A 24,636-nucleotide genomic window follows, 5' to 3' on the forward strand; every position below is an offset into this window, starting at 1 on the left:
AGACTGAAAAACAGTCTACCTGGAGTGGGGATGTTGAGAGCAGAGAGGGCAGGCCCAGCACTTTCCCTGAACCCTTATCCTAGGTACACAGCATCAGCCATTAGGAATCCCAGAGAAGCTAACTTCAGAGGTCACACACTCAAACACCTGTGTGTGTCACCAGGTCACTGAGACAAATCAGGTGTAGGTCCAAAAATGAGGACTGAAGACTGTGACCAACTGGAAAGAGCAGCACGAACAGCCAACTGTCATATGGGAAATGTGACTTCAATGCTGCCAGATCTCCTGACTTCCCAGTGGAGTCAGAAATCTCTTTAGATGGGAAAGTTTGACCTTTAACATTGTCAATTAATTTAAAAAAACTTTAAAAAAAACCCCAAAACAAAACAAAACAAAAACCCAAAACTTCCTAAGACAGTTATTGGGCAAACAAAAACCTATCTGTGACTCTAACCTGATCAGCCAGTAGTTATTTTTAACTGCTGGCGGTCAGTCGCCAGGTACTTGGAAAGACTGGGTGACTTAGGTTAGAAGCTTCTCTGTGAGTGTTTTGATCCCCGAGGGCGACTCTGTGTTCCACTGAAACAATCACTCGGAAATTCCACATATTCAACTTTTTGAAGTTACAAATCCAAAATCCTAGGTCTTTTCTAAGCTCTTAAATTTGGCTTACAAATCTTACTGTTTTGTTTATAAAACAAAGAAGTTTGATTTAATATTTGATTTATTATATTTAAACTCCTTTAAACACTTAAATGGAATTTATAAGGTTAATATATTTAAGTACTTCATTTATCTGACCAAAACATATTTCCTAAGTATGTAATTCTATCTCCAATAAATTATTTTATAAATACAGCAAATCATAAATCATTGTAAAGGTTCCAAAACTACATAAAAACTTAACAAGCTTTGGGTCAGGGATTTAGCTCAGTGGTGCCACTGCCTGCCTTGCAAGCACAAGGTCCTGAGTTCAATCCCGATCCCTGGTACCAAAAACCCCCACAGAAAACAACCCCCCCCCCAAAAAAAACCTTAGCAAGCTTTTGACATAAAATTCAAGTATAAATATCCAACACTTTTTAATTGCCATTACAAAGCAAACCTGTCACTCTAACAAATTATCTTCCATATGTCAAGGACTTAAAATACAAATTGCATAGATTCCTTAAAGCAAACACTAATGGTATGGGTTTGATGTTCCTAAACATGGCTATCCTTTGTTCTAAGGTCTCCATAATTAAAAGATGCTTATCAAGAAAATAACTGATGTAACCCTATCTACTTTGGGTTACCTTCTCAGGTGGCTGAGGTTAAAAAGCAACCAGAAACACTGGTTAGGCCACTGACTGGATTCTAAAAGGGACCCAGCAACCCCTATTGATGGCCTTCAAAGCCCTACCGCAGGGCTTCTGTTACATGAGGAGGTGGTTTGTCATCTTGTATCCTGAGCTGATGTTCTCCAGCACCTAACTGTACTTCGTCACACACGTCTAGAACCCCATTCAATGTGTCATAACCTGGACTGGGTGGTATATTTCCTTGGCTCTGAAAATAATTAACACTTTTTTCCCGTTTTTCCTTTCTTTCTAAGAGGACCACCACTTTGATGTTTTAAGATGATACTTGACTGAATGTAGGAGTTTTTACAACCCTGGCCTGTGGTCACTGTTCCTAAGGTGATGTGGACCTTAATTTAGTGCCCTGTTCTAGTCTGACATTTCCCTACAATACTTGAGACTACTGCTCCACCTCAGCCCCACACTCACGATTAGATGGACAGAGGACCACATTCCGTGTCCCATACTGTAGAGTCCTGCCTCCACTGATGTCCCCCTGGAAAAGAAGGGAAACTTGGCATTGTTCACACTGAGGCAGACACCTGAGTCCTCTTTTTCATGCTGGGTGAATTGGATGCTTCCTAAGGAGAAAGACTTGGAAGAAAGGGAACTAACATTTACCAAGCACTTAGTGGGTATTGGGCACTGAGTTAACTTTCACTGAGCTGTCCTTTCCATATCCAATGGCCCTGTGATTCCACCTGTCAGGAAATCCGACCTGAGACTGTAAGTAGGAATCTAACAGTCTCATTGTCAGGGAAAGGTGAAACCAAGATTCAAACCTAGTTCAGGGAACAAGAACAAGCACTTCTATAGTGCTGTTGTCTTTAGAGATAGGACAAACCGAAGGGGACACTGTGCTTCTACCACCATAGTCTGCCTTCAAAGCAGCAGGCTTTACCTTCCTCAAGATGCCAACAGCCAAAAGCTTGACATGAGGCAGAACCACCGTGAGCCTCAACATGTTGACAGCAATGTTTCCTGGAATACACAAGATAGTACCTGAGTTCAAAAGCTACAACCACAATGAGGTGTCCCCACAGAGGCAGATACTATGATGCCATGGAAAGCAGGTGTATGAGTCATGTCTGAAGCCAAGCACAAGGTCAGTAAGTTAACATTTACTCTGGTCTCCTATCTTGTACGAAAACTTTCTTGAAGTTCAATGGCACAGTGACAAAAAAGGGTTATCGCACGATTCACTGCAGTCAAACCTGCAACACTGGCTCCTGCGACTGACCTTGGTAAAGATCTGGACTTCAAGGAGGCAGTGACATGGCTTTCTATACGGAGCTGTGATCTGAAAGTCCACTCATTCCTTGGAGCCACTGGGCAGGTCTTCATCAGCTGATTCAAGCTTTTCCAACATATTCTGAGATGACTCCATATCTTATCATGAAAGGCTTAACTGATGAAAGTGTCTGGATCTGCTATTCTGCCAGGAGTCAGCCGAGACTGGCCTCGTGTGTGTAACTGAGCAGGAGGTTACTGAGTATCACGGTGAAAATGTGTTTCCATTCCTCAAGGTGCTCAAGTTGAAGCCAAGATTTAGCACCAGCAAAGCTGTCACATCTTTGTAAGGTTGCCAATGCACAGAAATACTCTCCTTTAGAGACTACCAACCAACCAAGGACTCACTTTCAAATCTACCTGAGCAGGAAACAGAGGACAGTCTCTCTGAAGATGATGATGAGCTGGGAAGACGAGGCAGCGATTGAGGACATCTATCAAGTCACAAAGGACATTAAGGCAACACTCCAGTCACAGCCTAAGTCAGGCGATACCACTGCACTTCTCTGGGTGCTACAGCTCTTGAGTCCACTGCTGAGTCCTCATACCAGTGAGTCCAAAAAATAACATTCTCCAATATTCTGATCACATGAAGTCAGCCCAGCCTGGAGACCCTACCACATCACCCAAAATGCCCTGACCATCTGGGCCTACACCTCCACCAACCCATCAAGCTCAAGGTGCTCTAGTTGTTGACACACAGCCTTGCAAGGCTAAAACTGTTCATCCAACACGGGCATATACCATGACCCATGAGATCTACAAAACATCAATGCAGACAGTGAAGAAGCCGTGTTGCTGGTGCTGAACTCACCAGAGCACTGCTGAGAGCACCGAGACACATACAGAACCAAGTGCAGAAATGACTCCTGAGCAGCTGGAAGAAGTCACTGTTCACTATATCTCAGAATATTTTGCTCCAACTCATGACCCAAGACTGGATTAGTTCATGACCAATACATAGGCTAGCCAGAGATTATTTCCATGCTTAAGGATGTAAGTTGCTGTGTCAGGTCACTGAAACAGGAGTTGGTAGCCTAACATTATCTTCAATGTCTCAACCAAAGCAAAGGAATTTGCTGATCTTTGTCCAGCCATGAGGCCACAACCAGCCCTGAAACTGAGTATCAAGCACAGAAACAACATGCACTTGTGGAGCCCTCAACAAGTGGAGGTAGGCTTGACCCCACTAACCCATGGCAGGACCTACACTGTCTTAATCCCATCACAAATACACCCAGGATTTATGTCACTAAGAGTAGTTAACTGGGGGCGGGGTGGGGGAAGACAGACTAGTCCATATAACTTTGAAAGCTACTCTTGCTCGCCATACTGCTTTTCCTTCCTACATCAACATCCTTACTAGTCAAATTTTGGCACAGTGAGTGTTTTAAGGAAAATGCTGCTTCAGTGATTTCTAGGACCAAGGAGGCTCTTGCATGGAAACTTTGGAACTTCTGTACCCACCTCTGGAAAAGTTCTCCCAGTAACACCCAACCACTGACATGTATTCAATGCTTAGTTAATGCAGCACTTTCACATATATTGTCCCACCAACCCGGGAAGGGAGGAGTATTACTAACCAACATTAATGATGAGGACAGCTAGGCATGGTGAAGCACACCTATAATCTCAGCACTTGCGAGGCTAAGGCAAGAGGATTTCCGTAAGTTTGAGACCAGCCTGGGCTACATAGTGAGTTCAAGACCAGCCTGACTTACACAGCAAGACCCAGTCTCAAAAAACAAAACCAAAAACCATATACACATACAAACAGGAGGGGACTGTGACACAGCAAGACTAACATGCCTAAGTCACACAGTCCTCGAGAAGTACATTCCACACTTAGGTTCCCTGGCACTCACCGTGTTCTTTCTACTCGGCAGCTATGTTCTGCATTTACCCTCCTGCTTCATTTCCTCTGTTCTGAGGAAGAGACAGCAACCCAGAGTCTAGGTCTTTCTTCTTATTCTTCGAGATCCTGCTGCAGCAAAACCATCTTTATTCCTAACTCTGCCCTTCGTGGACTTGCAGTCCCTTCCACCCTTTTCTTTCCATTTTGCTTCCCCTACCCATACTCACCTTTTCTGTTATTCCATGGTAGCTTGACTCAGAGTAGAGTCAGAAAAGCCCTGCTACCAGTATAAAACACTGTTCTTAGGCAATATTCGTACTAACCCTGTGTCCTGAACACCAACTCTGAGCTGGGGTTTCAGAAACGTTCTCAGAAAACCTCCTAACAATGCTGCAGGACACACAGGACTTCCTACTTCCCACAGGGGCAGAGGCTGAGGGCCCTGCAGGTGGTTACCTAGGGCTGCAGAGTTAGGAGTGGCAAGGGAGAACTCAAGCCTCAGAACCACCTCCAAGCTCCATTCTGGGCAATGCATCACACAAGTCCTCATGAGAACACAGCCTTGCCCACTAGAGTTGCTGGGGCTTTGCTCAAGTAACACGGCCAAGAGTGCAAGCTCAGCTGGGCACGGCAGCACATGCTTGGAACCTCAGTAACCTCAGCAGCCGGGAGGCTGAGGCCCGCCTGGGCTACATGGTAAGTTCAAGGTCAGCCTGATGATGAGACCGTGTCTCAACCCCAACCCCCAGAAGAGTGCGACACAAAAGTGGAAGGAGGTGGCCTTTTCAACCCTACGGTCGTCTGCCTCTAGACCAGCAGGGCAGCCTGTGCCCATCTTCTCCCGCGTCCCTGTCCACTACACATGCTGCACACAGCCCAGGATCCCCTGCCTGCCCTCTACCACTCCCTGACTGCACAAATCAGTGCCTCTTCTGAGACCTCTTCTCTTATCCCCTTGGGGGCAAGTCCTGATGTCTTTTGTTTGCAGTGTGAAGTATTTTTCATATTAAAAGAATTTGGGGAGACCATCTATCAATGACAGTGGTGACAGGGTGCTTTGAAAGTCTAAGGTCAATGAGAAGGACTACGGAATGCTAGCACAAAGAACTGATGCTTGTATCTGCACCCTGCTCAGGAGTTGACGAGATAGGTCCTGAGATTGGACACAGGGCCTCTGTCAAAAAGCTTGATGGGAGGCCAGCCTGGCCTTCATACTGAGTTTAAGGCCAGCCTGGACTACATATTGAGACTCTGCCTCAAAAAAAAAAAAAAAAGCTGGATAAAGCAGACTGTAAGAAGGCAGCCTGAGGCCTCCAGAAGCTAAGGATGACAGCTTGCTATGACCTCACATAAATTCATGTAACCCTAACAAGGTGAGAGTAATGTTATCCCCATGCACAGGAACCTGAGTTTCAAGCAGTTTTGTCTTTTTCTCGAGGCCACACAGAATGGCACATCTAGTGTGTAAAGCATCCTCAATCACTACCCACAATGCACTATATGCTATATTCCAGAGAGAATAAAAACTGCCAGATGTACATCAGATTTCATTAAGGACCAAACAGGATAGACTGTAATGACGAGGTGAATAGGTCTTAAGCAAACACAGTGAAACAGCACAACTGGCAAGGCCCGAACAGTAGACACCTAAGGCCCAGAACCAGCTGTCTAGAAACAAAGGTGAGGGCACAGTGACTCTAGTGGCCTGCAGCTGAAGGATGGCTTAGCCCAAGGCATCTTCTTCACCCCAGGGACAGCACTAGGGGCACCAGAGGGGCTACACAGGGGCACTGCAGAGAGGCTTGGCTCCGAGTGGAGACAAGGGGAGGTGGCTGGAGGTGAGATACCTTCTAACATCGGGGGTCAAAGGCTACTGAAAATCCCAGCCAGGCAGAAGGTGCTTCAGGCTGAAGTCTGAGTAACTCGATTCAGTCTCTTCCAACAGGGTCTGGTCCAGAGACCAGAATGCCAAGCACAGTGGAGTGGCTACAAATGAGCGATCTATCTGCACTCCAGGGTAAATGTGGGTTAGCAACCAAACTGATTTTCAAAGATTGCTGGGACTAATGACTTCTTTTTGGGATCTATCATCTGGCCCTTTCCCTGGAGTAACTCACAGGACCCTTAAACACGGAACAGTCTTTATCTTTGGACCAGGAGAAAGAGAAGCCAGAGGAGCAACTTTTTGCTTCTCCCCAATCCAAGTAACAACTATACAATTTCCAGACCCCAACTCAGACTGTCACCTCCTGCAGGGCTCCCATGAACACTGAGGTGGGTCACATGCTTCTCTTTGGTGCACCCTGAACTCTCCTGCTTGCTGACTCCCCTGCTGAATTGACAGCACCCAGGGAAAGAACTAGCATTACTCCTGGAACAGAAACACACACGAGATAGTAGCTACTAATTATCTCACTCGTATTTTTCTGAATTCTCTTCTGAATGCCCCTCTGTTCTGGATCAACCTAAATAGACTTGTAACTTAACAGATCAAGGAGTGTGGACTACAAGCAAACTAAGGGGCTTGATCTGACTGCCATACTTTTTTCTCTGGTACCGGAGATCGAACTCAGGACCTTGCACTTGCAAGCCAGGCAAGCACAGCGCCACTGAGCTAAACCCCTGGCCCCTGCCATACCGTCTCTTCCAAAGGGCTTTTGAAAGATTGTTCCCCAGTGACAGCAGTGGAGATGGGGCTCTTGTGAGTCTGAGGTCCCTGAGAAGAGGTGAGGCCTGGTACCAAAAGCAGAAGCTGAAGCTCACACCGGGCCCTGCCCAGGAACTGAGCCTAGGATCTCTTGGAGTGAGGAAGAAAGGGGATCAGCCTGTCACTCAGTGATAGCTCCTTGCCAGGGGCCAGGATGCTGCGACAGTAAGAATCTGCCTAACCAGGTAGAAGAGGCATCAGACACTCCTCTGGACGAAGTGTAGGAACCGAAACTCTTTTGTCTGCTTCCAACTCCATAGATGTCTCTTACGGACCTTTCTTCTTGTTCTTCCCAGTGCTGTTCTCTAAAGGCAAAGAATCACTGGAAATCTGTTTAGACATCATTGAAGCCAAGTTTCCAAGTCACATAATAAACATAACCACCACCCCCACCACAGTCATTTATTAAGTGCCTGCCAGGCACTGTGCTAGAGCTTTACACACTGTTTCCATTAACCCAAGCCTGAGGTAGTTTCAACATCACTGTCCCCAGCCCTACATATCATTTAGTTGAGAAAACTCAGACAGGTGAAGTAAATCAACATAGGTCAAACCCAATTAGAAGTGGCAAAGATAGAAATCCAGACTGATATTTACCTCTAAAATCCATGCTTTAAGACCCTACACTAGACTGTTTTCTATAGAGAGCTAAAGGACACATCTTCTTTCCCAAACTACCAGAAACCAGATGTTAGGGGTAAGGGGCCATTTTAGGGTTTCTTGCACTCAGACTCCTGGAGAACACAGTCTGGCACAAGCCAACCACCGGGCCCCTTTCTCCTGTCCCACCCTCCAGAGCCCCCTCATCCCAACCTCCACTCCTGACACCAGACTACTCAGTGTGTGCTTTCCCTTCTGGCACTTAATAGACCCAGGGGATCAGACAAGCTTGGGGACATCGAGCCAAAGACCTGAGAGAAATTAGACGGTCACAAGATGCCTTTCAACCATAAATCACCGGACCCTAAGGCACACAGATAGGAACACAAATTGCAGTTCTTCTACCCTGGTTCATCAAACCTTGCACCATTTGTAGTCTTCTGACCAACTTTCTACTCCCCAGACCCTGGTTCCCTATTATTCTCTAGGTTTCTTCTCTAACTCACTGATCATAGGCCCACCAGCCCAGAGGCTGCTTGTTTGTGCTCGGCAGGACCCCATGGCCTATGAGGAGTAAACTAAAGGACAATCAAAAGGGCCACCAGAGCGAACAAGCTGATCCAAGACGTCTGACGGGAATGGCCAGGGAGCAGAGCAGGCAGAACAGGACTGACTAGGAGTACAACAGAGCTTCCTGAGGTCAGAAACAGAAGGTGAACAAGGGTGACGGCAGGGAGGGGCTCCTACAGGGAATCTGTCCATCTGAGGGAAGGGCAACTGCTGAGCAAAAAGGCCTTGGTGCAGGGACCACTGGAAAGCCCAGGCTGGGGAAAGCTAATGAGAAACTCAGCGAAGTGCTAGAAAGGGAAGCTGAACATCCCATTAGAGCAGGAAGTGAGAGAACACCAAGAGAAGTGGGAGGGACCAGAGAACTAGCAGCTAAAGGGCTCAAAGGGGAGGACATGCATTCAGAGGGCAGGGCCTCAGGAACCTCATAAGCTACTTATTTCCAGGTAAATTCCACTATCTAGCCCACCTCGGGAAAACTGGTCACTAAGGGTCATTGCCTGGAGCCTTTGCTAAATTCCGTGCCAGAATCTTGAGGGTAAAATACCCAGAGGTAGGGAACATACTGAGGGGAGACAGCCCCATTCTTGAGAAACTCACATTCTGAAAGAGCCAGCACTAAGCCCTCCCTGTTCTTGAGGAGCCCCTTGATGTAAGGAACCTTCTATAAATAAGACTCAAAACTAAGGCACCAATGCCGCTTGGTGCAAGTTAATACTGTCCTTGGAAAGCCTGAAGGGGGAGACGGGAAAGAGGCAGTGACTCAGAAACACAGGAAGATCCCAGTCAGAATACTCCATGCCTTGAGACTCAGCCTCTCAGCTAACCTCAGCGCTGGGTCATGTCTGGGCCAAGGGCTTCAATGCTGTGCACAGTCACTAACGTGCTGATGTAGAAAAGCAAAAAACAACAAAGACTCACTGCTGGTGGGCTTGGGGAGACTAGTCCCTCCCTGGAGAGCCAAGGGCTCAGAGCAGCCTAGAAGAGCAAGTGGTGCTCTCTACTCGACCTCCTCAATGACCCCCGACCTTGTGCACGCAGGGTATTCAGCATACAGAGGGTGGGTCCCAGTCCCACCCCTGCTCTGCCATGCTTTCCTTCCCAGCCAATTGGAAGCTCACGGGGTCTGATGACAACCGGGTTTCCCTCACACCCTAGTGATGGAACATGACAAAGACTTAGCACAATTGCGGGATCAAGAGTGTTGACTATTAAAGAAACATTTCCCCAAACAACAGACACATGTCAAAACTCTCATTATTCTTTGTCCTAAGGGTTGTAAATTTGACATCATCCATCTCTTATCTTTGTTGGCTCATGCTCAAAGACGTCTGTTCCTGTACCTACCTCAGGCTGGGGACTTGTCTTTGTTTGGCTATAAAAGCTCTTCCCACTTGTGGAAACACTAAAAGGGTATTTTGCCCAGGTGTCTCTGGGGAGCAGAAGCAATGTCTCCACATACTGGTCTGGGCCATCGTTAAGAATCCTTTCCCCCATCTCCTAACAGATTCAGATTAATGATTGCTCATTCCTAATTGTCAAATTTCTTTTCCTTCATCCTGTGTCTAATCACCAGTGACAGAAACCATTACGCAAATGAGAGCAGACGACTTCCCCCAACTGTTCCCGTTGGTAAAAACCTTGTAATTTAGAGCTCTGATTTGTAGGGGAAGCTGGTCTCCCCCAGGCATCCTGGGCATCTGCTCAACTGATGCCCAGAACAGCCCCTCCTCTACCTCTGACCCCATCTCCCAAACAAATATTTGACTTCACAAAGTAAGTTTCCTCTGTACCTGGGGTGTGAAAATAGAAGCGTGCAACATGGCTGACCTCTAGGCAGGCCCAAGTTCCCATTTTGCCTTGGTGTATCTGCTGCACTCGCCGTCAGCTAGGATATGGGGTAAGCAAGCTACCAGCAACTTCTGCTCTACCACAAGCAGAATTTGAGCCTCAACAGTCCTTACCCTTAGAGAAGCAAAGGGAGGACTGCCAACTCTCTCCTGGGGGAAGTGGCAGCAGACCAATAATCAAGACTCTTGCTGGGCGGGGTGGCACACACCTGTAACACCCACCACTTGGTTGAGGCAGGATTGCCTTGAGTCCGAGGCCAGCCTAAAGTACACAGTGAGTTAAAAAAAACCAACTCTTAGCAAGCTGGGTAAGGGGGGCCACTCCTGTAATCCCAGCATTCAGGAGGCTGAGGCAGGACTGCTTCGAATTTGAGGGCAGCCTGGGCTTCGAAGTGAGACTCTGTCTCAAACAAACAAAAACAAAAAAGCCTCTCAGCACTCATCTAGAACTAAAGCTTCAATTTTATGATGAACAAGAATGCTGGGAGAACTATGAGACCTATTAAAGGGCACACAGTCATGTGACAGGATCTAGAGTTCAGTCCCCCAGCCTCCCCCAGCACTCTTAACTCCTAATACAGCTTCCCACATGTCTTTAGCTAGAGCCCAGGGCTGTAAACTGAAGCTAGGCCTTCCGCATCCTCCTGGGCTGACTCCCTGCAGACACTGTGCCAAGGAGAGGACCTGTGGTATGAGGGAGGGAAGTAGGAGAACCAACAGTTTGGTTGAAAGGCAGAAGTGGGGGGTTTGCAGCCAAACAGCGCTAGATTTGAATCTTGACTAATCACTTAATCTCTGTGAGCATGCGTCTTCCTCTGTAAATTCACAATACCTACTTTGCAGGCACCTAAAACTCTAGGGTCAGGGCCAGTTCTGAGGCGGTCCCGGTTAGCCTCCCCCCTGCCTCCCCTGAGCCACAGCACCCTGGAAGGATCAACCAGTGGCACCCAACTCCTTGCTGCCAAACACCCGCACCTTGGAGGGTGGAGCCAGGAGCACAGACGACACGCTGAGAATGAAAGTATCTGCTCTCTCCAAGGGTCACTGTGGCCAAGTTCATCCTCCATCTGCCTTGTTCTCTTTGCTGTGCTTCTCTTTTCCAAAAGAGATGGAGGCATGGAGTTCACTGCAATCACATTTCTCAGCACTGGCTGTATTTGCAAGAGCCATGCTTGAGAAGGTGCCATGTCTGCACACCCACACTGCACCAGAGAACCCCAGAAGGGGGCATTAAACAAACCCCCCTCCCCAAAACACATACATAGGTGCATACACATATACATACAGATCTCAGTCCACCAGGGCACTGTAAACTGAACTTTAGGAGTGAGAGCAATAGCTCAGACATTAGAAGTAAACCTTTGGCAAAAAAAAAAAGAAAAGTGGATGAAAATAAAACCAGAGATTTCCAACTTCCTCTTCCCTTCCAGAGAAAAGGATGATGGCGGGACTGGAAGTGAGTAGATTCATGGCCACCGCTCTGCCCAACTCCAAAGGCCCACTCCTACCGACTAGATGTGAAAGATGTCTCTTTGTGCTGTGCAAAAGCCACCTGCTCAGCTCTAAGCTGAGCCCTGAGGGGTTCCCATCAGCAGTTACTAACAGAAGAGAAAATTCTACTTTCATGTCCTACCAGCTGCCCTCAAGGGTGGCGCGTGGCTTCTGGCAGAGGCGCTGGCTTTAAGAGGCAGGGCTACACCTTTGCCCTTGCCCTGAGGTGGATGCAAAGTAGTGTTAGCTGCCTAAGCCTGACCCCATTTCATCTACTCAGCCAACAAGCTCAGCAGGAGTAGAGGACGTGGCCCAGACAGGAGGGCATAGGGCCTGGAGGCTCTAGCCAGACAGCCTTAGGCAGGCTGCACTGAGACCTGACCAACATATGACGACTAAAATCTGAGTTAAAAAGCTGTAGGATAAGTCAGCCAGTACCTCCAGGGGCTCACACTACACTGTCACAGTAGACAAGGCAAGCAGTGGAGAATCCTGGTAAGCAGGGAGGCTGGCCGGTGTGGACACACACATACAAGTGCACGCTGGCACAGAGGCTTGCACTCCGAGCCCCGGGAGCCACAGCTAGGAGAACTCCCTTGATACCTAGTACACGGGCAAGAGCTGCTACTGAAAGAGAAAAGCTGTGTTTCTGTAATCTGGAATGTATGCCACTCCTTGGTTCGTTCGCTCCAAGGTTCCTTTCTATGGATGGCTTGAGCTTGTAGGTCCCAGACGGAACCCTATCTGATCCTCTCTCACTGGAAGCCATCTCGGCTCTCAATGGCAAGGCCCTGCAATCTGGCCATTAGGGTCCCAGGAGCCATTTCCACCTGGCCTGCAGCCTGGCTCTTCGGAAAATGGCGGAGGGCACACTGACCTAATGGTTAGACTTTTGCTGTGGCCCTGCAGCCCAGATGTAGTGGGGGGTCCAAGAACATCTCCGCTCTCTCAGGCTGAGGCACCGAGGTTGCAGGAGACAGGACAAACAGCCAGAAGTGATTCCCTGATCCAGGAGAGAACAAGGAACAGATAGATACACGTGTGTGCATGCACACACATCCCAAGGTTGACAAGACTAACACACACGGACATGATGACAATCAGAAGCTGGGACTCCACACACTGAATGCAGGACTTCAGAGGGCAGAGAGGGAAGGTGCTGGGGCACAAGAGGCAAGGATGAGAAGTCCCTCTGAATGGCAGCAGAGTGTAACCACTCTGCCTTGCCCCAAACACCTGCCTCAGGGCCTTGGCAAGAGTCCAGTCCATTAAGTGCAGCGTGCAGTACTAGTGCTTGGAGTCTCCTGTCCTCATCAACGAAGTCGTGTGGACGGGACAGCAGGTGGCTTTGACCCCTGGCAGGCTAGTTGTATCGGCCCTTGATCATTGTGTTCAACAAGGGCCCCACCTGTAGAGACATGAGGAGCCAGTCAGAACTGCTGTTCCCTGTCCCAGAATTGAACCTGATGTACCTAGAGATATTCAATGTCCAGCCAAGGACAAGGACAAAGCGTTCATTCAATCTTGTGAACCCTCTAATCAATATTCTTCCTGAAGGGCAACCTAGTATTCTGGAGCAGGGGGGCGGTGGTGGTTACATGTTGTGCTACCTTCACTCTCACAATACCCTCTATCTGCAAGTAGCACCAAAGAGACAGGAGGTCAGCGGAGCTGAGAAGCCCTCACCCCCGAGAGTGTGTGTCTGCATGTTTCTCCAATGTCCCTGAGCAATGTCAAATGCTCCTACAGCCTCAACAAAAGGCCACGTGCAATTGGGCCTGGTGCCACTTCCCAACCTCAGAGGCACCTGCGGATGCTGAGGCTATCAAGGAGGAAGCAAAAACATTTCAAATACAAACCTCTCCCATTTACCCAATGGATTAGTGGTACATCTGCGTGGGAAGCAGGTCTCAACACTACCTAGAGCAGCCTTGGCCCAGCTGAGAGAGAGAACACAAGGAGACACTTTACTGCATGCTTCCTGTTCCAAAAGAATCCCCTCAGGAGTCCCCAGCTGGCACACAGGCCCCGTGGGGAACATTACTACCAGCATGGAACAGATTCTAACTGATCCACCAGTCAAGCCCAGCTCTCACCAGAAAAACAAGGATTCTCTAAACATACCCATAACCTCTATGGAGACAAAGGAGACAAAGGAGTTAAGAAGGATGCCACACCAAGTCTGACTCACCTCTTGTGGGTTCCCTAAGGCCTCTCCAAGCATCTTCTCAATATTTCTCATAATGGCCACTTTCTGATGAGCTTTGAGAGGATATTCAATTCTCTTAGGGGTGGGAGCCCCCTACAAAGGAAGCAGAAGGTCAGGAAATGCCTTTAGCATTTCAGTGTCGGCCCAGTGCTCCTAGTAGCATTCTCCTTTCTAAGAAACTGATTCAATCCTTTCCTTCTTCATCTTCCCCCACAGACCTCAGAATCAATTCCAGGGATGGCCAATTACCCTGATCCAGCCAAAATCATTCATTCCATTTACCGCACCCCAGCCCCAGTTCCATCAAATAAACAAGAGAATATACTCACCTTATACCAGAAGTTCACAGTGATGGTGATCCCCCCATTTAGCAAAGACTCTATGTGATGCCACCTGCAAGGAAACAACAGGCTCCGGGTTACTTTTCATAGGAAGGAGTGGAAAACTAAGCAGAGCAGAGTAAAGGGAAACAGTGAAGACAGAATCACTATGCTCATCCATCACTGGGCTACAGGCAGCAAAGTTCAGTTTTCAAATACCAAAAGGCGAGGACAGCCACAGGTCTCTGGGATCTTACTGGGTTTGAGGAACCGTCCTCCTTTCTTTCCCCAGTCAGCATGCTGACATCTGAATGTTAACCTTCCCGTACACGATAACAATCTTGCCACAACTCAGAAGGGACATGGATAAAGCTTTCCAGGGAATGAGAAAGAAAGTTCCCAGAGGGCCCAATCCCTAGCCTCTTCCTCACCAGTACATTGGGATGTAAAGAACATCACCAGGGCCAACCACTGTTTCATAACCAACCACGTTTTGGAAATTGGGGAATCTCTCATAGTCAGGATTGTCAAAGTCCACCTACAAGGTTCAAGAAAAAGAAAAAAGTCAGTCACTAGACTGCAACCAAAACAACCACGTGCTAGTTACCTTGATATTCTAAATATGGCCTGAAAATATCTTTAGCTCTGCAGGAGAAATGCAAGGTACATTTCTCTCTTGGAGAATAACATAAGGCAGTCCAGGCCTAAGCATTAAATGATAAAGTCCAAGGCTTCAGTGTGCCTGACATCTGAAGACTACTCAATGCCCTGAAGATAGGAGAAATCAGAACTCATCCATCTCCGAAACCTTCAGCAACTTTCCTCCCCAAACAAATTCTAATCAACAGATTCCTACAAGGAAGGAGCAGATGTTTCTCGCTGGCCATGAAGTCAGCCAAGTACCTCACTTAAATCCAGAAAATATAAGTGGTATATCACTTTTATTTACCTTTCCCCGTATCAAAAAGAAACAGCATACATGACAAAAGAAAGCAATGATTAAATGCAACGGAGACATATATATTCTGTTCATGAGCACACTGTAAGCCAACCAAACAGAGTAACCTGAGTCCATCAGCATTAATGATAAGAGTCTGCTTCTGAGAAATAGCTCAATGGGCTGTTTATACTTAAAAACAACTGGGGACCACTTAAGGAGCCTGGAATATGTGAAATTATACATACAATATGTGAAGCCTACACTACAAAATTATCCTCTAGGTTTGCCTATAAGGCAACCAAACTGCAATCTAACCTGGCCTGTCACCACAGGGCAGGAGAACAACATTCCAGCCACTCCTCTCAAAGGCATTCCTAGAATTTGAAGTTCCACATCCTTCCCCTGCCACACAAAGCTCACCTGGCTCTGTCTGTCACATGGGTGATGGACAGGATATGGGTAGAGGCACTCAAACTGATCCGGTGGGAATAAGATGCATCGCTTATGGCCTTTTATCTGAGCAAAGAAGTTCTGTTGTTCATCATAGTGAGCGGGTGTCACATTTCCTGTAGGAAGAAATACATTTCTTTATCCAAAGTAGTGGCTCTACTGCACAGGTTAAACAGTCCTGGAAAGGAAAACTCCTAGCTAAGGGCTTCAAGTCAAATTTAAGCAGAATCAGAGATAATGTAATTACAACTCTTAGCAAATTAAGTGTTATTTTTTTTCTTTTTTGACACAAGGTCTTGCTAAATAGTTCAGGCTGGCCTCAAACTCACAGTGATCTTCCTGCCTTAGCCTCCTGAGTGCTGGGGTTACAGGCGTGTATCACCACACCACGTGTTACGTTTTTATGGGCAGTAAGTATAGCTACCATCACTGGAAAGGGTCCATGACCAGCTAGCAAAGAAGAATAGACTTTCCTAAACGATGGCTGTTGCCCTCAATGAAACCAAGAGCACACAACATGGATACAAATTGCACTTTTCTTGACTATGGCAAGAATTCAAGGAAAGCAAATCAAAAATGACTGAAGTGACTACCACCAACAATGCATGCATAATCTTCTCTGAGGAGTTAACCAGTCACTTTAAGTTGTATGAATATGTCCTTGTTTTGTGTAGCTCTTCCAGAGCCCCAAAACTCTCAATTTTTGTTCCCATTTCACCACACCTGTGGGATACAACACTTCTCAAAGCAACACTGGGACTACTGGGGCTGCTGCCTCTCACTAGGGCAGAAGCTTATTACAAAGGGAGTGTTGTATAATTCAAAAAAGCTTAACACATTCTTTAAATGCTATCTTGAATTAGCTCTATGCTCACCTCAGTTCTGTGTAACTGAGGCCACGTCTGTGTCTGTACATGTGCATCTTTAAAAGAGAGCTGCTCTGTACTTTTACCTGAAGGATCCACTTCCCTGCTACAGGAAAGGAAAGCAACAGAAAAACGCCCAAGGAAACCAGAACTGGCTCCTTCCTGGCAGGCCAAGCAAGAGTTGGCTTCAAAGAGGCAAGTAAGTGTGAACGCCTAAGCTACACTGCTAGAGAACTTTATTAATACTGGCAGTGAAGGATCCAAATCTAAAGAAAGGATAATCAAAGAGATTTTAGAGCTCAGTAGTGAATGACAATGATCACTCTTCTTCCTTGTTCAACCAAATCTATTCACAATTTACTAAGTACCTACCAGGAGCCTGCATGAGCTAGTGCTGGAAATAAAATAAGACAATGACCCTGCCCCATTAGTAGTTCTCCTTCTCTTGAATGGAATTTAAAAATTTCTTCTTATTCAAAAGGAAACAAACAAAACCCAGGAGATTCATGTATTTGCTTGTGCGTGCATAACACTTTTTAGCAAGAAAAAAAAGCAGTAACATGCAGCCCCTCCAAGGAAGGGAATTAGGAGGCTGGGAGATAAGAGGTGGAAAAGAAATTTACCGCTACATACCTATTTATACCTTTTGAATTTTGAGCCCCATAAATATATTACCTATTTAAAAGGTAAGGCTGAATCAGTAGATTTTCCCTTTTTTAAAAATCTGGGTGCAAATCTTTCAACAGAGACAGATCCAATAGAGCAGTAGCCTTTCAGAGAGGTCCTCAATATCTCAACATACGCACCTTCACAGCAGCTGAGAAAGGGAAAAGGGAACTTTTCCAGAGCGCATGAAACTAGCTGGACATACATCATCTCATTGAACCCTCATAGTTATCTGTGAGATATTATTATGTCTCTTCTGCAGATGAGGAAGCTAACACTTAAGAAAAGTCCAGTGACCTATTCAGAGGCATAGAGCTAACAAGTGATGGAGAGAAAACTGGAAATCAAGTTTGTATGACTCCAAGCCATGCTGCTTTCTGAAAGATTTCTTACCTTCCATGCCAATGAGCAGCAGATTAGAGGTCAGTTGTCCCCAGCCACGCTTTCCCTGTTGCTTATTAATCCAGTTCCAATTAAAACCCAAGAAGTCCATGACAATTTTCCTGCCCACGGTATCATTGAGAGTTTGCTGTAGATACAACCTACATTCCCCAAGAAGAAAATTCCATCAATGCATGCACACATAGCCCCTGGCATGACCTCCTCACATCTGGACAGACAAACTGAAATCCACACCAGCATCTCCTGTAGAAAATAGCTAGTCATGTAAACCCTGACCAACATGAATTCTCACAGAACTGATGTTTTCTTGTTTGAGACTGGGTCACACCGTGATGCCCAGGCTAGTGCTGAACTTATACCTCAGCCTCCCATGTACTATAGGAGCACACCACCACACCCACCTCAGAAGTGAATTTTTTTTTTTTCCATTTTTGAGACAGGTCTTGCCAGGTAGTTCAGGCTGGCCTCCTGCCTCAGGCTCCAGAGTGCTGGGATCACAGGCATGCACCACCATGTCCAGCTGAGAACTAAATTCTTATCTTTCCTTCCTTGAACTCTACTCAACACTAAACTTTCAAAGAAGTGATTCTCATTCTTCTGGGTCACAGGAATTTTTTTAAGAATCCAAAATTCCCCGTAAAAGTGTACATACATATAGAACTTCCACACAATTTCATAGTTTCCTGGAAGACTATCCACAAAAAGCCTAGAAAAATGAATTAGCCTTGCCCCAGACTCTCAAGTGCTGCCTGACACACCTCCTGTGATGGTCACTGTCAGACTGGAATCCCATTTACCCACCAAAGCTGATCTCGCCCCATGGAAGAGCTATTCTTCCATACTTGCTTAGAGACAGGCTTCCTTATCTCACTTGCTTTGGCCAATGAAATGCCCACAGAAATGAACTGTTTCCAACTGTCTTTTTTGTGTGTGTGATGCTGGTGAATGAACCCACGCTAGGCAAGTATACTACCACTGGGCTACATCCCCAGCCATTTAAAAATTTTGAGACAAGGTCTTGCTAGGTTGAGGCTACCCTCAAATTTGCAATCTTTCAGTCTCAAACTCCCCAAGTAATTGGGGTCACAAGTGTATGCCACTGTGCCTGGCTTCCAACTGTTAATTTTAAGGAACAATCGACATTTCCCATCTTTCCCTATCCCACAACAAATGCAATGTTCCAGACAGTAGCTACTAGGGCAATGCAGGTCCCAGAATGAAAAAGATGGCATGACCAATGAAGAACTTGTAGTGAGAGTGAGAAATAAACCTTTGTTCTTTCAGGCCAATGATTACTGGGTTGAAGCCTCACTCATCTCAACGGATACAGCAAACTACCTATAGCAGCCTTTGACCGCCAAAGGACACCTCATTAGGTGCATGCCCCCAGCTCCTAATGTAGTTGAGAATGGTCACAAATTAATTAAGGGATATTAAAACCCAGAAACACTTGATCGAGCCCAAGAGACATTATTAACAAAATTGAACAAGGGACAAAAACAGCCCTGTCTAAATCCTAAGAACCTTACTTCAAAAGGCTCAATGGCATCTCATTGCCTAAAATGATAATAATTTAGGTAATATTACTAGAAATCTTGGTTAAATTGGAAACTCTAGCTACATGGAACCCTCAAGACTTGAATGTAACAGCTGGACTCTATCTAGAGATTATTTTATATATATATATATATATATATATATTTACACAAAAATTTTGCAAGTAACTTTGAAAGAATCAAGGACACTCCCCAAACATGAACCTGAAGTATTCAGTGAAAGCAATTCTCCAGAGGCAACATTTCAGTGCAGGACTGAATGCTAGGTGGGACCTACCCAAGCACTGACCTCATAAACAGGGATAAAAGCAAAAAGGAAGAATCATCCCGCCAAAGGCATCTGGTGTTTGCTATCACCAGGACATCACAGAACACCAACAGCCCCACCTCCAAACTAATCTGATCTTCCCTAACTAGAAGATTCCAATATCCTTTAAGTCAAATCACAACAAACTAGACAACTTCTTAATTTACATTACCCCCAACCACTAAAATATTCTAGGACAAAGGCTGCAAACTGCCAATATTAGAGCTAAATTCAATGATAGACATTTGTTTGGTTTCCCAGCTCTTTTTAAAAAAATTTGAGCCAGGTGAGGTGACCACACATTTATGATCCTAACACTCAGGAGACTGAGGCAGGAGGATTGCCGAAAGTTCAAGTCCAGCCTGAACTACATAGCAAGACCCTGTCTCAAACCCCTCCTCCAATCTAAAATAGGTACCCACCTATAAAGGTCAAAAGATTTTAAATAAAACTTCTCATCTTGAGCTTCTTTTGGAAAATCGAAAAGCCTAGCAACCCTTGACTACCCTCCAAAATGGAATTAAGCAAAGACTTAACCCCGTTAGAGCAGAGCAGAGCAGACCATTCAGCAGTTATTCAGAGATGGGGGATACCAATTCTGCTCACTCAAAATGCCCACATCTTAAAAATTGATGCCCTAGAGGCAGGGATTGAGCTCAGTGGTTCTGCCACCTGCCTCCAAAGCACAAGGACCCGAGTTCGAGCCCCAGGAGCAAAAAAAAAAAAAAAAAAAGAAAAGTGGATGCCCTGAATTCAATGAAAAACCAAGATCTGGGCAATTACCTCTCTTCCCCTCCTCGCTGCTGTATATCCTGCAGTTTCTCGACAAACTCATGAAATTTCATTTCCTCCCTGTTGGACCTGGGCTTAAAGTTCTGGAAATTAGCCATTTTCTTCTCATCATAGTACAAAAACTTGTGGGTGCCGGCACTGTACACAGAGAAGTCTCCGTTCCCAATATTCTCTTGCAGGTATTCAAGGTCCCATTTTAGGGCAGGGTACACAAGATTTGTGTCGGTTAGCACCACAGGCTCCTAAGCGAAGACACCAGGTGAGAAAAAGCAAAGGAAACAACCCCAAGGAGCTGGGTTCTCCGCCCACGGTTCCAACTATTCCCCAACTTCAAAACAATCTCTCCGGTCAAGCAGCACAACCTCCTCCGGTCCCACCTCTCCTCGCCTCCTTCTTCATCTCCCCCGGCGGCTTCCTCCCCGCCTGGGCTCCCCTCACCTCTGCCCACCCTTCGCCTCCGACCGCGCCTCCAACCCAGCCCCTCCCGCGGCCCGCTTCGGACGGCCCCACCCCCACCTCGTTCTCGATGAGCTCCTCCGCCCGAGGGTCGCTCTGGCTCAGACGCGGAATGGGGCGTGTCTGGAAGCTATAACTGCGCAGCTGGGATTCATCCCAGGCGGGGCCCAGCGCTTCAGCATCTTCCCGAGGCTCTCCAGGGCCAGGGGCCGCAGCCGCCATCTCTTCCGCTAGGGACAATCCCACCGGAAACAGAAGCCCCGCCCATTCCGGGCGAAACCCCAACGGAAACCATAGAGATGAGTCGAAAGAGAGAGCGGTAAGTGTAAGACCGAAGGGCTTACCAAACGCTCCGAGGAGCTGACTGCAGTGAAGCACACCCGGGCATCCCAGCGCTGCCTCCAAAATGTAAGACCGAGGGCCTCACCAAACGCTCCGAGGAGCTGACTGCAGCGAAGAACACCTGGGAAGGAACACACCGGACAAGTTGGAAAGTAAAACAGACCTTAGTCTGGCCGGACGGCACTCCCAAAGCAGAGTAGCTTAGAGAGGCAATCAGCCCAGAGTCCGAGGCTCTTTTATAGGGGTTTGCAGGGAAGTTAACAGGCGAAATTTACAGAAGAGGGAACAAAGGTTAGTGGTCTTACATTTGTATGTTAATTAGCCTGACATGTACTGATGGTCAGCAGATGTTTGTAGATTGTTCTATAGATAGTGGTGTCCGGAACATCAGTTTCGAACAAAGAGTTGAGTAATTTACTTTGGGACCTTATGGCTGATACAGATCTTATCTAGTGTCCCGGAACTAACAAGCATCTTTATCTATTTACTCACATTCAGTCACCGTTGGGGCTAGGGGAGTTTTATGATTACAGAGTTATGCAGTCCCACAGTAAGGACATACTAAAATGTGGGGCCGAGGCTTGGGCGCACCTCCTACTGGTAGCCTACAGACCTACGTCCTAGGCTCTGAGGACTGGAGCTGGACTTCAGTCCCTCCTGGTAAACCAATGCACCGGTTATTGCTCCATGTGCCCAGGCCTAGACAAGAGGCAAAGGAGGAGGCAGGTCTAGTTAAGAGTTATATTTTACACCCGTGGAAGGGGAGAGAAGCAAACTCGACCCACCTAAGGAAGTCAGAAGGAAAAGCAGTTATCACATTGATAGATGTTAGACAAAGGCAGCTTTGAAGGCCAAGGCAAAAGATATGAGGCAAGATAAATTCTTTTAAAATCAAGGGAAGATCTGGGTGTGGTGGAGCACCTGTTATCTCAGCTACTCAGCAGGCTGTAACAGGAGGCTAAAAATACAGTCAAATCAAGGGAGGTGTTTATTTTTAGCATTGTTTGATTTTTCTACCTGGCACCATCTCCCCTGCTCGAATATATTCTTGCCTATATTAGTGGCCAACCATGAACATTCTGCATTTTCAAACAATCAATATTGGTTATAAAACACCATATCGATACCTTTATTGGTTATTTAGACAGTTCTTATGGCTGATGAGAGGTGGAATTCTAAGATGGATCTCAAGTTTTGTACCCCATGGTGTAGATACTCTTTATGAGACTCTTCCCTTAAATGAGAGCAGGACTTGTGACTATGATAGGGCAGCACTCCTGCTGTTAAATTACATTATATTGAAAGATGTAATTAAAGTCTCAAGTTATTTAACTTTGAGTTAATCAAGAGTGGGCCTTACTGCTCTAAGGCCTTTAAATCTGGGTCCAGAGATCAGATACATAAGCCTGGGAGATTTGGAGCCAGGGCACAGGGCACATTCTGTCCTGTTTGCCTTGAAGAAGCAAAATGCTGTGTGGTGGGGAAAGACCAGTGCTTAGAGCTGATACAGACGTGGGTGACAGTCACCAAGTAAGTGGGGAACTTAGTCTTCCAGACACAAGTAACTGAATTTGGACAATGACCACTGATCTTAGAAAGGCTCAGAGCCTCAGATGACCCAGCCAGTGCCTTGATTTTAGTCTAGTGTAACTGCATAATCTGGGTCCATGTCTCACGAAGTCAAAGAATGAAGTCAAGGACAAGAGAAGTAGACGGGAGTGCTTATTAAGAGAGGAATTGCTCCCAATAGTCCAGAGGGAACCCAAAAGTGGGTTGTCTTAGTTATGTTTCTCACTGCTGGGACAAAATACCTGACAGCCACAAGTTAAAGGAGGAAAGGTTTATTTAGCTCACAGTTTGTAAAGGTTTCAGCCCATAGTCAGCTGGCTCCAAGGCAGTCTGGCATGGCAGAGGGGCACTGCAGAAGAGAAATAGTCCAGGGCAAAGCAGGCAAGAAGTAGCAAAGCAGCAAGCAGCAGCAGCAAGCCTGCCTTCCTTTTCTCTCCCTTTATATTCCATCCAGGCTACAAGCCTATTGACTGGTGCCACCCATACCCAGGGTTGGGCTTCCATTATCTACACCCTTAATCCACATGCACACACCCTAATCCAGCCACCTTCCAAATGCCCCACCTATGACCGAATGAGGCTTTGAGGGGACATCTAGATAGACACCATAACAGCTGCCATGAGGACTCTTCATTTAGTAGGGGTCAGGGCTCAAACTCTGAGTCAAACTAAGGTCAACCTATAGGACTAAAATAAGCTTATATTTAAGGGCCAGGGATTGAGCTCAGTGGTGCTGCTGCCTGCCTCACAAGCACAAGGTCCTGAGTTTGATCCCCGGTACTGGAAAATAAATAAAATAAGCTCATTTAAACTAGAAATGGGTCTATGAGGAGCTGAGGCAGGTAGCAAATGTGTGTTTGCACGTGCCTTTTGGCCTCTGTAGTCAGGGTTTGCAAAGGAGTAGATTTAATACAGGGCACATAATTTATAGGATTATTTTATAATATTCACCCAAAAAGTCAAATTTAGAGGAGCACAATAAATCTCTCCATGCACTAGAGACCTAAAGAGTCCAGCTGAGGGCCTGGATCCCAAAACAATGTCCCGTGCAAGTCCAGCTGAAGGCCCAGAGCCCAAGCGAATGTCCTCCATGAGGCTAGCCAGAGGCCTAGAGCTTGCAGCAATGTCTCATGCAAGTCCAAGTGGAGGATCTGCATGGGGAAGGGCCAAAGGCCAGTAGTGGAAGCTAGAAAGCTTGTGCTGGTGGGGTGAAGGATTTGTCCCACCAGACTGAGGGATCTACACTAGAGCCAGGAAGCAATGGTCAAGGTGAAGATCAGGGCTCCCTTGATGAGAAGAGCAGCCATTCCCAGCAACAGCGGGGTTCTGAGCTCCTCCTTGGATGAGAACAGCCAAGTTCACATCAGAAAAACCTGCCATGGCAAGCTTCTCCAAGAAAATCAACAGCCAATGATCTTCCCCTCCAGTTCTCTTTATGGCATTGGCAACAATCCTCAGGTGGGTCTTCCATGCCCAACCACGCTGATTCAGTTCAGCTGGGCATTCCAAAATGACCAGTAGTTAATCCACCACAGCCTCTATCATACTTAGGTGGTTTATTAAAAGAACAAAATGAGAAGAAAAGTCATTTTCTAGATAGAAAGGAGCAGAAGTTGTCATCTGTCATCTTGCTTGTTGCATCCCTGGGCTTAACTGTCCACCTGGTTCTTATTAACTCTTGACCTCAGGCTCCTGCTTATCTGACCAAGGCCTGTTCACCCTGACTCTATCTTACACCCAGTGCCTCTCTGTCTGCCTGTTGTCTACCTAACTTGCCTGTCTATAATAGTGGTACCCTGACCAGGTATAGTGGCGCATGCTGTAATCCCAGCACTTAGGAACCTGAGACAGGAGGGTCACAGAGAGTTCAAGGCCAGCCTGGGCTACATAGTGAGACTCTATCTCAAAAAACCAAAAATAAAAAATAAAAAAATAAAAAGAAGGAAAAAAAAGATAATTGGTATTGTTTTTGCTGGTAAATTTATGATTTGTTTTAAGCACATTACATTTTAAAATTTGTTATGCAGCAATAGAAACCAGTACACTAGCTCAACTATGTAA

At 46.5% G+C, this 24,636-nt stretch overlaps 1 protein-coding gene across 3 annotated transcripts; it reads right to left on the reverse strand.

The window, feature by feature from the left end:
• Positions 1-706: 706 nt before the first annotated feature.
• On the reverse strand, positions 707-24,475 carry Hif1an (hypoxia inducible factor 1 subunit alpha inhibitor). 3 transcript variants are annotated; one of them, XR_002389790.2, is made up of 9 exons: positions 20,725-24,475; positions 20,200-20,450; positions 17,545-17,693; positions 15,590-15,735; positions 14,661-14,767; positions 14,239-14,302; positions 13,892-14,002; positions 2,242-13,108; positions 707-1,836 (listed from the first exon to the last, which is right to left on the reverse strand). XR_002389790.2 is itself a non-coding variant. In XM_004866310.3 (8 exons), exons 1-8 carry the CDS (start codon positions 20,884-20,886, stop codon positions 13,064-13,066), a joined length of 1,035 nt encoding a protein of 344 aa, XP_004866367.1. In that variant the 5' UTR covers positions 20,887-24,475; the 3' UTR covers positions 707-13,063. The 3 variants fall into 3 exon arrangements, 1 of the variants encoding a protein (XP_004866367.1); XR_015440693.1 differs by adding an exon at positions 13,560-13,640 and having other exon boundaries at positions 707-13,108; XM_004866310.3 differs by having other exon boundaries at positions 707-13,108.
• Positions 24,476-24,636: the final 161 nt, after the last annotated feature.

This window comes from Heterocephalus glaber, unplaced genomic scaffold (genome assembly GCF_053883595.1).
Source record: "Heterocephalus glaber isolate CG9 unplaced genomic scaffold, H.glaber_assembly_v1.0 deba00001498, whole genome shotgun sequence".
NCBI classification, from domain to species: Eukaryota; Metazoa; Chordata; class Mammalia; order Rodentia; family Bathyergidae; genus Heterocephalus; species Heterocephalus glaber.